We start from the raw sequence: 14601 nt of genomic DNA, 5'->3' as shown, positions 1-14601 counted from the left end.
TGAAATTTGGGCAGCACAGTGGCTAAATAGTTAGCACCTCTGCCTGGCACTACTAGGGTCGCTGGTTCGAATCCCAGCCATGGCTTCACCTGTCTGGAGTTTGCATGTTCTCCCCATGTCTGCATGGGTTTCCTACGGGTACTCTGGTTTCCTCCCATACTCCAAAGACATGCTGGTAGTTTTGTTGGATCCTGTCTAAATTGTACCTAGTATGTAAATTAGGGACCTTAGATTATATGCCCCTTGAGGGTTAGGGACTGATGTGAATGTACAATACATATGTAAAGTGCTGCGTAAATTGACAGTACCTACATAAAAGAATAGAATAAAAGGGAATAGATTACAAAAGAATAGCATAAAACAGAATAGAAAAAAAATAGAATAGAAAATAAAGGAATCCAAATAGAAAAGAATAATTAATGAGAATAGAACATAAATTAATATAAAAGAACAGAATAGCATAGAAAGAATATAACTGTCTTCCTGACGTACTTGACTTCTGGAACATAAATTGTCATGTAGTGGGTGGGGAGGAATGTAAGCGGTCGGTGTTTATCTCCAGGGCATTACAGTACAATACAGGAAGCGCCGCCTATCACATCGCCTCAATTCAACACAAGTGCTGCGCGCGCATACAGGCAGTCACGTGCTTTTCACCAAGATGGCGGCGTCCAGAAACACAACGTGAAGCTAGTTAGGTTGTTCAGCAATATCCAGTGAGATGTCACGATTAATCGTAAAGAATCTCCCTAACGGGGTATGTATTACAACTGGGATTGGTTAGTACGGGCCGTGTCATAGCGACGTGACTGAGCACGGTGTTCCAGCCTTCCATACACCGGGTACAGGATGGCCCCTGTGCTCACTTCATGTTAGAGGCAGTCTCATGGGATGTTCGGCACGTCGTTTTAGCTGTGTGGCTCCGTTTATTCGGATGCTTTTCATGAGCCCATGTTGTCATATGTCCATTAGGTCTTCAGTTGTCGTAGAAGTGTAAAATCGCTCATACCTGGTGTCAGCTGAATGGGGGCAACAAACCTGTCATCTCTAGCCAGATAATGTTTCTGCTTAGTGAGGAAGCTTTGTGAACGTTACTCTCACGTTACAGTGCTGTACTAACTAAAGCCAGGGAAGGGTTACAACCTGTACTGGGGCAAGGCCGGCCAGTGCCCAGGGAAACATGCCAAATTGTGCCCCCCTCTCTGTCATCTGTGGACCTAATTGTATTCTGATGTGTGTGCTCAATTGTCATACACACATGCAAAGTGCAGGGGTCAGGCGTGTGTCATGTGCACAGGGGTTAGGCGTGTGTCATGTGCACAGGGGTCAGGCGTGTGTCATGTGCACAGGGGTCAGGCGTGTGTCATGTGCACAGGGGTCAGGCGTGTGTCATGTGCACAGGGGTCAGGCGTGTGTCATGTGCACAGGGGTCAGGCGTGTGTCATGTGCACAGGGGTCAGGCGTGTGTCACGTGCACAGTGCAGGGGTCAGGCGTGTGTCATGTGCGCAGGGGTCAGGTGTGTGTCATGTGCGCTCAGTGTAGGGGTAAGAAGTGTGTAAATGTGTGCAGGGGGAAGAAGTATGTAAATGTGTACAGAGTGCAGGAGTGTGTAAATGTGTACAGAGTGTAGGGGGCAGGAGTGTGTAATATGCGCAGACTGCAGGGTTGAGGAGTGTGCAATGTGTGCAGACTGCAGGGTTCAGGAGTGTGTTACGTACAGATTGCAGGTGTGTGTAGCATTCAGAGTGCAGGGATCAACAGTGTGTAATGTGTACAGAGTGCAGGGGTCAGCGGTGTGTAATATACAGAGTGTAGGGGCAGAAGAATGGAATGAACGGTGTAGAAATCAAATGTGTGTAGTGTGCAGGAGCCAGGAGTATGTAACATAGAGCATGTAGGGGTCTGAAGTGTGTATTGTACAAAGTGCAGGGGTCAGGAGTATGTAGTGCACAGAATGTCTCAATCAGATTTGTGTAACGTATAGTGTGCAGAGAGTCAGGAGTGTGTAACCTAGAGATTGTACAGAACAGGCATATGTAAAGTAATTGTAGGGGTCAATAGTGTGTAACACACAGTGCAGGGTTCAGGAGCATGTCGTGTACAGACTGCAGGGGTCAAGAGTATGTAACATAGAGTGTGTAGGGGTCAGAAGTGTATATTGTGCAAAGTTGGGGGGTCAGGAATATGTAATGAACAGAGTGCAGCAATTAGATGTGTATTGTATAGTGTGCAGGGGTCAGGAGTGTGTAACATAGAGATTGTAGACAGAAGAAATGCAGCGCTCTTGAAGAAATGATATTAGAAATGATAATAATAAACACAGTCCAATAAAAAACAGTGTTCCTTGTTTCCCAGTGAAAATGGTAGAATTTTGCACTAACCAGAACGCGCAAAGATAATGCGCATATGTGTGTATATCCTGAAGATCCTTTATCCACTTAAGGCTGGTCAGGTATATGGCTTGGAAGAATGGAGATCCTACGCCCTCATGTGGTGGAAAGTGATCCAGCAGGTCAGAGCAATGACGATCTAGATGAGCCTCCAAAAGGAACTGGAACAGGAATCCCAAGGGCTACAAGGATGGAAAAGCTCCTCACAGGAGACACAGGGGAGCACTCATAGTGTAGTAATTAAAACTTTATTTGAAAGCAGCATAGGTGCAGAATACAGAAGAACAGCCAAGTATGAGCAAACACACTGACCCTATTGGATGTCAAAATGGCCGCCGGGCCTCCTCGTGGCACCGGCGGCTTGATGTCAACGGCGTCCTAGGGTCCCACCTGACGCGTTTCGTGCGCACGCACTTCCTCAGAGGTGGAACATAGGGTGTTCCCTATGTTCCACCTCTGAGGAAGTGCGTGCGCACGAAACGCGTCAGGTGGGACCCTAGGACGCCGTTGACATCAAGCCGCCGGTGCCACGAGGAGGCCCGGCGGCCATTTTGACATCCAATAGGGTCAGTGTGTTTGTCATTGCTCTGACCTGCTGGATCACTTTCCACCACATGAGGACGTAGGACCTCCATTCTTCCAGCCTTAAGTGGATAAAGGATCTTCAGGATATACACACATATGCGCATTATCTTTGCGCGTTCTGGTTAGTGCAAAATTCTACCATTTTCACTGGGAAACAAGGAACACTGTTTTTTATTGGACTGTGTTTATTATTATTATCATTTCTAATACCATTTCTTCAAGAGCGCTGCATTTCTTCTGTTTATGTATTTTGGGACTTATATGTGTTTTCCTATATGTTCAGCTGCTTGCAATTTGAGCGCTTACTATATACCACCAGTATTTCCATAGAGATTGTAGAGGTTGAGAATACGTGAAGTACATGCAGGGGTCAGGTACAGTCATGGCCGAAATTGTTGGCACCCTTGATATTTCTCCAGGAAATCATGTATTTCTCACGAAACGTATTGCATTAACACATGTTTTGCTATACACATGTTTATTCCCTTTGTGTGTATTGGGACAAAACAAAAAAAGGGAGGAAAGAAAGCAAATTCGACATAATGTCACACAAACCTCCAAAAATGGGCTGGACAAAAGTATTGGCACCCTTTCACAACTGCGGATAAATAAGAATGTTACAAGCATGTGATGCTCCTGTAAACTCACCTGGGGCAAGTAACAGGTGTGGGCAATATAGAAATCACACCTGAAAGCAGATAAAAAGGAGAGACGTTCACTTAACCTTTGCATTGTGTGTCTGTCTGTGCCACACTAAGCATGGACAACAGAAAGAGGAGACGAGAACTGTCTGAGGACCTGAGAACCAAAATTGTGGCAAAATATCAACAATCTCAAGGTTACAAGTCCATCTCCAGAGAACTAGATTTGCCTTTGTCCACAGTGCGCAACATTATCAAGAAGTTTGCAACCCATGGCACTGTAGCTAATCTCCCTGGTCGTGGACGGATGAGGAAAATTGATGAAAGATTGCAACGCAGAATAGTCCGGATGGTGGATAAGCAGCCCCAAACATGTTCCAAAGACATTCAAGCTGTCCTGCAGGCTCAGGGAGCATCAGTGTCAGCGCGAACTATCCGTCGACATTTAAATGAAATGAAACGCTATGGCAGGAGACCCAGGAGGACCCCACTGCTGACACAGAGACATAAAAAAGCAAGACTACAGTTTGCCAAAATGTACTTGAGTAAGCCAAAAGCCTTCTGGGAAAACGTCTTGTGGACAGATGAGACCAAGATAGAGCTTTTCGGTAAAGCACATCATTCTACTGTTTACCGAAAACGGAATGAGGCCTACAAAGAACAAAACACAGTACCTACGGTAAAATATGGTGGAGGTTCAATGATGTTTTGGGGTTGTTTTGCTGCCTCTGGCACTGGGTGCCTTGACTGTGTGCAAGGCATCATGAAATCTGAGGATTACCAAAGGATTTTGGGTCGCACTGTAGGGCCCAGTGTCAGAAAGCTGGGTTTGCGTCCAAGATCCTGGGTCTTCCAGCAGGACAATGACCCCAAACATACGTCAAAAAGCACTCAGAAATGGATGGCAAAGAAGCGCTGGAGAGTTCTGAAGTGGCCAGCAATGAGCCCAGATCTAAATCCCATTGAACACCTGTGGAGAGATCTTAAAATTGCTGTTGGGAAAAGGTGTCCTTCCAATAAGAGAGACCTGGAGCTGTTTGCAAAGGAAGAGTGGTCCAAAATTCCGGGTGAGAGGTGTCAGAAGCTTATTGATGGTTATAGGAAGCGACTGATTTCAGTTATGTTTTCCAAAGGGTGTGCAACCAAATATTAAGTTAAGGGTGCCAATACTTTTGTCCAGCCCATTTTTGGGGTTTTGTGTGACATTATGTCATATTTGCTTTTCTGCCTCTGTTTTATATTTGTTCCAATACATACAAAGGGAATAAACATGTGTATAGCAAAACATGTGTTAATGCAATACCTTTTTTGTGTGAAATACTTGATTTTCAGGAAAAATATCAAGGGTGCCAACAATTTCGGCCATGACTGTATATATATATTCCTTAGTACACAACGCCTCCTATGATTAATTCCACCCTCTTTTTTCATAACACAGTATTATCCCCCTGTGAGGAATTTCACCTACTTACATACATGCGCACACACGTTCTCTGTAGTTGGCTAACTTTCTCTTTGATCCGCTTGTTTTATGTTCTTTCGTTGTGTATAAATAATGGATTCCTGTTAATTGCTTTTCCCCTATATTTTCTATTCGTTTGCGTAGCCAGCAAAAGCAATAGTGTCATCTTAAAGGGGAACTTTAGCAGTTTAAATTTTTTTTTTAGAAACAAGCATAACATGGAATTTCAGCTTTTTTTTTTTTCTAATGTCTACATAATGTGGAAAAGTGTTAGAATCTCTGCCCTTTTTATCATTATTTCAGGTACTTATATAGCGCCGTCAATTTATGCAGCGCTTTACATATATATATTGTACATTCACATCAGTCCCTAACCCTCAAGGGGTGTACAACCTAAGGTCCCTAACTTACATTCATACATACATATACTATGGACAATTTAGACAGGATCCAATTAACCTATCTGCATGTGTTTGGACTGTGGGAGGAAACCCACACAAGGAGAACATGCAAACTCCAGGCAGGTGGTGCCGTGGTTGGGCTTTGAACCAACGACCCTAGTACTGCCAGGTGGAAGTGCTAACCACTAAGCTACTGTGCCGCTGAGCAAAGAGCATCATCTTTTTTTCTCTTCAGGGGAATACTTCTTTTATAATTAGCATGACTGGGAGTGAGCAGAATCACTTCAATGAACAGATTCTTATTAGTAGGGTTCGGAAGCTAAAGGCTAAGATCACCTTTAGTAAAAAAAAAAAATAATAAATGCACATGATTTTGCAGATAAAAAATTTAGCATTTTTTATTTAGGGATTTAATTGATGTGCGTATGTGTCCCTTATAGGGAGATACACTCACTCCCCTCTCAGCACCTGTGCATGATCACTAGGAGAGGAAATGAGTGAAAATCTGACTGGCAACTCAACCATACAAAGTGGCAGCGCAGCGCTAAATATAAAATGTAAAATAAGTCCATAAATATCTCATCATAAAGTGCAAATAAGAGTCCAAATAAATGTTGTAGGTGTGTTAGATAAAAGCTGTCAATCCATGAAGATCCTCAATGAATAGGCTATAGGTGATGGTGCTCAAAATGATAGGACAAACAAAGGAAGATCCTCCATCTCCACACCAAACAACCTGCCTCCTACCCTGTGTTTTGACCGCCCAACCAGGAACAGTCAAAAAGTGCAGTAAAGATAACACCGTAAATCACCACAGCAGAACCTCCAACTCCTATTGGACAAACCGGCTCCAACCAAGTAGATAGCAATGTTCCAGCATATGCTAATCAAAAGGAAAAAAACATCTCATATTGTAGTAAAGTTATATAAAAGGAGTTTTACTCTAAGGAATCCACTCACATTGAAAATGTTAAAAAGAAGCATTACAATATACCACAATGTTGTTTCCAACCAACAAGATGGCCACCACAGCCTTTTTGACGTCTCACACCGTAACTCCTCCCTACGCGTTTTGTCATCATGGGCGACCATACAAACCTGAGAGACGCTAACCCCCTCTTTCTTAAAAGCAAAAAAGACAAATTAAATGTCTAAATAATTCAGACTGTCAGGTCCCTGCAAGGTAAAAATACCTTTATACCCAACTTTCTAAAGGCCCATGTTTCCTACCTCCCCTTTGTCCATCACTACACCTTCCATCAGTGACTTTGGCATGCAACATTTCTGGGAGTGACACAATTGTTTCCTCACTGGGCTCTGGGAATCCTTCCTACCACTCCTATGTCACTACAGCACCCAGTAGTAATGTAGGGGTTGAAGGAAGGAGCCATGACTTTGAGCAGGGGAGACGGACATCTAAAAATCCCACAACTATCAAATGCTGAAAACACAGATGGAGGCTGCAGCTGTGGAACAGATGAGAGGTAGAACACACAGGCTGGCAGAGAGTAAAGGAGCTTTTCTCTTGCAGGGACCTGAAATTTTGAATTCTTTAAAGAAGGCCTTTACAATGTAAATGTTATCAAAATCTGTTGAATATTAAAAATACCAATTAAATGTAAAACATGTTTATGCTCCTTGCATCTGTATATTTTAATTGGGGGTTTCCCACTTCCAAGCAAGTTCTTTGGAAATTTGGTATTGTGCACACTGCAGTGTATGCAGAATAGTATTCATCTTATTGTTTTTACAGGCAGCATTCTGCCACTTGCCAGGAAAATAATCGGAAGTCATACTGAATGCTGTAGACTGTGTTCAGACTATCACACTACCTTGCTCCCCAGCAACAAATGTGAACTGACCCATTCAATTTATGGCATACTTGTAGACACTGTATTTGCAGTGAGCTTGACGGGAGTCAGGACCACCTGCCAAGTGCCTGAAAAACTTTCCAGAAAGCTTGAATGAAGACATTCAGTGCTTTGGGATTCAAGATGGGGCAGATACCTCCTTTAGGTTTGGGAATGACATCTTGATCCAGAATACCCCTGGAGTTCTGTTAATCTGACACAGAGTGGTTGGAGGTGAAAAACTGAGGAAGAAGTAAACCTCTAGTTTGTAGCCCCCTGGAAACCACCTCCCTTACCCAAGCATCCAAGATGCAAACAGTCCATGTGTCTGCAAAAGCTAACAGACATTTAGAGGGGTGGGGGGCATACCGTTCTGCTAAGCAGGAGTGTCAAACTGGCGGCCCTCCAGCTACAAATCCATAGTAATAATATTTGGGAGTCATGCTTGTAACTGTCAATTTTGCAATGCCTCATAGGACTTGTAGTTTGGCAACAGCTGGAGGGCCGCCAGTTTGACACCTGTGTGCTCAGGAAACATTGTCTAAGGGTTTGGAAGATTTTGAGCCCTGGAACTTGCAGGTTAACTGAAGGCTTAGGGGGCTTTACACTTGGAAGAAGAAGTGGAGTAACAAAATAATTTTTTAATCTTCAGCGAAGCATGACTCGATAATGGTATCCAGAGTAGATCTGAAAATATGTTGTACTTTGGAAGGCCATGCAAAGCAAGCACTTCTTTTATGCAAATTTCCAAGTTGAATATTTTAACTAAAGGGTTCTCGGCAGGTGTACTTACAACGTGGATGCTCAACCTGTGACCCTCGTGGAACTACAAGTGCCATCATGCCTCTGCCTTTGGGAATCATACTTCTGTCAGCCTTGCAATGCCTCATGGGACTTGTAGTTCCACAACAGCTGGAGGGCCACAGGTTGAGCATCCATGACTTACAAGAAACTTATGTGTTAGATGAGACAGGAAATCAGCAGCCATTCACAAATGTAGCTGAAAGCTACAACCATTTACACCAAATAATTCTATAATCAAGGGATCAGCCATAGAAGTGATCAGATCTCCTTTAAAAGACAGCCAGGGCAAAAAGAAGGGCCAGTCAACAAAAGCAGAACTCTACAGAGAGCTTAATTTGCTTATGGGTTGGGTCCTTAAAGACAGATGCATCCTGCAACTGGAATGATGGTCGTTTTAAGGCGGGACACTGCCGGATCCACAGTGGGGGCAGACCACTTTTTTTTAATAAAATCCTTTTCAGATGCATACAAGTGTAATAAGTTCTTGGGGGGAGCAAACGTCTTGTCAGAGTGTTTCTAATCTCAATAAAGTGGGTGCATCACGAAAGTCTTTGCGGTCTTAGATTCTCTAAAGGACTTTTAGGATTGTCAGAGGCAGCAGGCTGATCCTGTAATCTAATCTGATTTGTCAGAAAGAAGGCAAGCACTAAGGCAATGTCAAGAGCCCTGGACCTGGAAAGCACTCCACTAACTTGTTACCAGAACAGAGTCTGGGAGGTATCTTACACTGAATAATTAAAGCTTACTTCCAGACTATCCCTGCAATGCCCATTCCAGTGGAGTCTAGACAGCACGCCATGAGCTAGGCTGAGAACATCCACTCTGGATAGCCGCAGTCATACAGACCAGTTGTAGGAGCGATGTAGAGGAGTATTGATCGAAAATAAAATGGTAGAAATAATTACGTTAGTAAAAAAGACTTTTTCTCCTAAGCCACCAGCATGCTGGTAGTAGAAAGGCATCGCCTGGGCGGGCTGGCTGGCCTTCAGTGTTTAGTAATATGACTTGAAGGCTTAAAGTAGTTGTAAACCCTTACATATACCCACTGAAGTGACCATCTTCAAGTGATACACAGAGATAAAACAAATCCTCCTACATAAGTTGTACCTGTTTACATGTAGCCCTCTCTTCTGTACATCATCCTAAAATACACAGATCAAAGGCTATTTCTCAGCAGTATAAGGCAGGGGCAGGGATCTGACTACATACAGAGTTCATTGAGACCTGAACCATAAGTGGAAGGAATAGACACATCTCTTTCTACACAAAATCATGGGGAAATACACACCAGTGAGGCTGTCGGTCACCTGCTGTGTACTGGAGGGGGTGCGGGCAACACCCAGGATGCTGTGAAGTTGTCATGGACTATTAGCAGTAACTTATGAGAATAGCAGAGAGAAATGATACTCGGTGCTTTGGACTGAGACTAGTACATGCTGAAGCTTTGTTCATTTTCCACACATCTGCTTTGTTCATTTTTCATGTTAGAGGTTTACAATCACTAAATGGACAAGAAAGACATTACAAGTGAAATATTGCCTATGTTTTGACAGCAGTGCATACTTTTGATTAGTTTAATTTCTCTTCATAAGTGTGGGTAATGCTTAAATTATGTAATACATATTTCTTTTTTTTTCTCTTGTGCTGCTTTTCATACAGATGAAAGAAGACAGATTCCGTGACCTGTTTGCAGCATTTGGGTCTTTAACAGACTGTACCCTCAAGTTCACAAAGGATGGTAAATTCCGAAAGTTTGGCTTTATTGGTTATGGCTCCGAAGAAGGGGCCGAAGCAGCTCTTAACCATTTCAACAAAAGCTTCGTTGACACATCCCGCATATCTGTGAGTTATGCAAGTAATGTGCATATTTGTTTTTGTTGTGAAAGTAACATTTTCCTTGTAAAAACTGTGTTATTTTTCAAAGGTGGAAATCTGTAAATCATTTGGGGATCCTTTGAAGGCCAAAGCTTGGAGCAAATATTCCAAGAAAGAAGCCAAGGAATCTGCCAAAAGTCAGGATGCAAAGCAGTCATCAGGCGACAATAAAACGGTAAGATCTAAGATGAAAACAAATAAATTCACATAATTTACTTTATTTATAGCAGTAATTTATTTTACACATGAGATTAATATATGTCGGGACTATAAAAAATATCAAAGTATATACAAAAGTTTATTAAAAATTATAAAATGTAATTGTATAGTATCACGTTAGGTTTGAATGTGGATTTTAATTTTTAAAGAGACCCTGTCAGCTTGCATATGCAGAGTAAAGTGTTCTTGCAAAGGGCCCCCTCTAGCCTACTTTCCTTACCAGGGCTTCCCTGCTACTCCCTTCTGATGCAGTTTAGGAACAATCCCTGGCACTGACTTGTAGGGAGTAGCTTGTGACCACCTCCGGAGGTCCAGCAACCAAGAGGGCTGTCTCATTACAGGGGGAGTGACTTCACTGCTTCCGCAGGCCACCATTCTTTTCAGTGCTGGCTGCAGGAGAGGAAGAAGCAATGAGGGATCCCTGGTAAGCTATGTAAATAGGGCTTTTGCAGAGTTAGTCACTTTTGCCTTGCAAAGGTAATGTGACAGTGTCTCTTTAAATCCTAAAGTGTAAACTACTCTGACTTTGATGGTTCTCACAGTTCTAAAGGTAATGTAGCTTACTTCAGCCTTTAAAGGCATGGCAAACATTCCTACCCATGTCTTGTGTTTTTCAGTTGCATAAGATGTGCATTCACCATGTGGTTTCATGGTATCATATGTTGCACTGTATGCATAGCCTATAGTTGAATAAATCTTTACATTCCTGTGTGAGCAGGCTCTGTTTGTGTTGACACTTGAGGCATTTCTTATGGCTCTGCACAGGTTAATGTATGACTGATGTCTGTAGTGTGAGATCTGACACTTCCTGTGGGGAAACTACATATCCCACATAATCCCTGGGTCTGCACATCTAGCGTTTGTGCAGGTGAGAACTACACAGTAAATTGATCTGTCACAGACACAAGCAGGCAGAGCCTTCATGAACACCTAGAGAGCTCACTCATGCAGTGTTTTATTACATTCCCACTCCTTCATTTGTGATTCAAAAAAGAAGGGATGGCGAGGCATGCATTGGACACTGTGGGCCCGGAACAGGAAGTTTTCATATCCAGTTAGTTAGACTTCAACTGTCATTTTTTTAGGTGCATTGAGTATCTGGTTCAAGGGATTTTGCAGTGATAATGAACTAGATTTTTTCATAGTTTGAAAATGATCGCGGATGGGACTTTAAATTGATACTAAACCTTGCATTAAGGTAAAAAAATGTTTTCTATTTCTCTGTTCTCTCCCTTCCCTGTGGGAAGCTATTGGCTCCTGCAGCTGTCAATCAAATGCAATGAAGAGGAAGCTGGGGGCAGGGTTAAGTCCTGCTGTCTTTGGAGTGCGACTCCATAGACACACAGCGCAGGAGCGAGCAGACACCATGTGCCCCTATGGCAAATTTCTTGCTATAGGGGCACACAAAGAAAAGGAGGAGCCAAGATCGCCGGTGTGGAACCCGAGAAGAGGAGGACTGGGGCCGCTCTGTGCAATACCACTCACAGAGCAGGTGAGTATAACATGTGTTATTTTAATTTAAAAAAAAAAAAGAAAAAAAATTAGACTTTAGTAACACTTTAGGAATTTTTTTTTTTTTTTACATTCTTTATTTAAGTGAGGGTTTCATAAGGGAACATCAGTCCCATGATAAACCATAAGTGGGGAAAAACTTACAAAATTTCACATAGTATGTCAGAAAATACAAGGCAGTTGGTCAGATACATATTATAATCACTCAAAGCATAATGACATGCGTAATGTTAAAAGAACAGTTAAATGTGTTGGCATAGCATGTCTGGCAAACCATTATTTTGTAGAATTTAGAGAATTATAGGGTATCTGGGGAGCTAGGGCCATAGGATGAAAAGGTAAGGCTAGGGGACAGAAAGAAGGTAAGAGAGGTGGGGGCTCCGAACTGAGGGAGTCTAGAAGAATAGTAGCTTATAGTTAGAGTTGTATTATTGCATACTCAAACAAATTTAAAACTGCAGGTGCATCCATCTACTACACTGGGATAAAGAAAAAGGAAGCGACAGTACTCGCAAGAAGGGAAACTAGATTCTTAAAAAATGTGTTTGTATTTGGAAGAGCATTTACATTTTTCCAATAATACAATTCTTTGGTCTGATAAAAAATCATATCTCTGAAAGCCACGGTAGGATTTTCCATCTCTTGGCTGTCATTCACCCTGGTAAACCATTGTCACAATGTCGGTAGGTTTGGACTTTTTGTAGGAGCTAGGGACATGAGCCCTGTCAGCATTTACAATGGTTCTACAACCTTAAGGTTTTTACCTTAATGTATCCTATGCAATAAGTAAGAAAACCTTCAGCCCCCTCTTATACTTACCTGAGCCTCATCGTGATCCAGTGCTGTGAACGAGAGAAGCAGCTCTCCCAGTTTTATCCTTCCTTACAAGGCAGATTCATGGCAACGGGAGCCATTGGCTTCTTCTGCTGTTAATCAAACTATGTGTCTATGGACACAGGCAGCGGGGTTTGGGAGCAAGCTCGCACAGGTGCCCCCATAGGAAGAGGCTTCCTATGGGGGCACTGGCTAAAGAGGATGAGCGAGGAGCGCCGACAGGGGACCCTAGAAAAGGAAGATCAGGGCTGCTCTGTGTAAGACAATTGCACAGTGCAGGTAGGTATGACATGTTTGTTATTTTAATTAAAAAACCAAAGCTTTACAATAACTTTAATAGGGGAATCAGTGGAAAGTTCTCGTATCTCCTGTGGGACATTGGTGTAGGTTAAGAAGCACAACAGGGGGGTTTTCAGACATGGAAAAACCTGTCCGTTAATAATCTCCTTTACTGGAGGACAGAAAGATTGCAGTGCAGGGCAGTCCCAGAAAACATGTAAAAAAGAACCTGTATGTGTTTCACAATGCCAACATAGGGCACTATACTGTGTAAAGAGTTTGGCGACGGCTGATATCCTATACCATCTGGTCATGATCTTGTAAGAAATCTCTTAAAATGTATTGCAGATGGAGACTTTATGGACAAAGAAGAGTATCCTTCTCTTTTGAGCCTCCGTAAAAGTGAGCTGTAGGTTTTTCTCCCATTTATGGAGAAATCCTGGGTCAACCTGTGAGTGTGCATTCACAAAGAACTGATATGAGAGGGACAGTTGCATCCCCCTTGTGGTTAGGCGAATCTCTTCAAAAGATGTCAGTTCCCTGAGGAAAATATTGCAGTTTAGGAAGAGATTGTAGGCAGTGGGATAATTGGTGCTCGTTCAAACAGATGTTAGGGTTTACAGTTTCCTGTACAAAAGCACAAAAAGGCTTTCAGTTTTTATATGGTAGAGGTAACTCATATGGTACATTACAATACAATTTGATAGTGGAGTAGATAACAAATCATCACAACAGATACATTTTTTTAAACAGTAGACTGTCTTTGGGCTTGTTATCTAGTAACCTGAAAGCATAGCTCAAGAATTAAAAGCTTGATTCAAGCAGGTACTCATCTGCTACAGTATTATGTTGCTTATTTTATTGACCTCACGTCTAGATCAACTAATTACTGGTACTGTTTTATTACGAATATTTTTAGGGCGTATTTTCAAAATCCCTGGAAGACGCTTCTGTGTTGACCAATGGTGGTGACAATACAGGCAGTCCTTATTTCAGCCAGTTTGAAATAGAAAATCATTCTGTTTACAAGACATCTGTCATACTGTTGCTTGCCTAACATGATCATTGCTTAATTTTTTTCAGTTAAAGAAAAAGAAGAATTCAGCTTTAGAGGAGGTACGTTTTCAGCTTGTTTTAAATATGGGGTCTTCTTTGGTATCCGTATTCATGTTTTCTAACTGTTTTTGAGACTTTTTTATAATAAATAAAATACTTTTAATAATACGAAACCGTTTCTCCAGTAGTTGTACACAATATAGTTTCCAGTGTATTTTTTGTAACGTGGTTAGTAGAAACTTTTGGGTTCTTACTCATTTGTACAAAAAAAGGCAACCGTCCCTACCTATAACCAGCCTTAGCAGCAAGCTGCACATAGAAGAGCAATGCACATCACAAACAACCAAAGGAAATCCCAGCAGACTTGCCAGCCAGCCTGCAAAACAACCAATTTGGCACTATGTAACAGTTTGCGTTAAAAACAAAGGATTTTGTTTGCACACATTTGCAAATATATGCGTAAACTGCAGTCCTGTGAAAAGGGTCCTTATACTGTGAACCTAATGATAAAAATCTCCACAGCCTCCACAATGGGAGCACATGCATAAATAGGTGGGTTAAGGGCAGGTGTGCCTGGAGGAGCCCATCCCTCCTTAAAGGTACAGGCACATGACGCCTAGCTATAGCAAAATGACAGCAAAGGCATCCAGTGCGACCCTGCATCCAGTTCAGCCAACTGTACAAACATGGCA

General features: G+C 42.4%; 1 protein-coding gene across 1 annotated transcript in view; it reads left to right on the top strand.

Moving 5' to 3' along the window:
- Positions 1–635: 635 nt before the first annotated feature.
- The window catches only part of RBM19 (RNA binding motif protein 19), a 109768-nt gene continuing 95802 nt past the window's right edge, over positions 636–14601 (top strand). Inside the window, exons 1-4 of the mRNA XM_089691232.1 lie at positions 636–757; positions 9794–9976; positions 10059–10184; positions 13937–13969. Of these exons, the coding sequence (XP_089547358.1) occupies positions 722–757; positions 9794–9976; positions 10059–10184; positions 13937–13969 (378 nt within the window). The 5' untranslated portion in view covers positions 636–721. The remainder of the gene's footprint in view (positions 758–9793; positions 9977–10058; positions 10185–13936; positions 13970–14601) is intronic.

The sequence above is a fragment of the Staurois parvus genome, unplaced genomic scaffold (assembly GCF_062004578.1).
Source record: "Staurois parvus isolate SC_StPar_1 unplaced genomic scaffold, SC_StPar_1.0 ptg000556l, whole genome shotgun sequence".
Classification (NCBI taxonomy): domain Eukaryota; kingdom Metazoa; phylum Chordata; class Amphibia; order Anura; family Ranidae; genus Staurois; species Staurois parvus.
The sequence above is the reverse complement of the archived record's forward strand: the minus strand, read 5'-3'. Positions and strand labels throughout refer to the sequence as shown.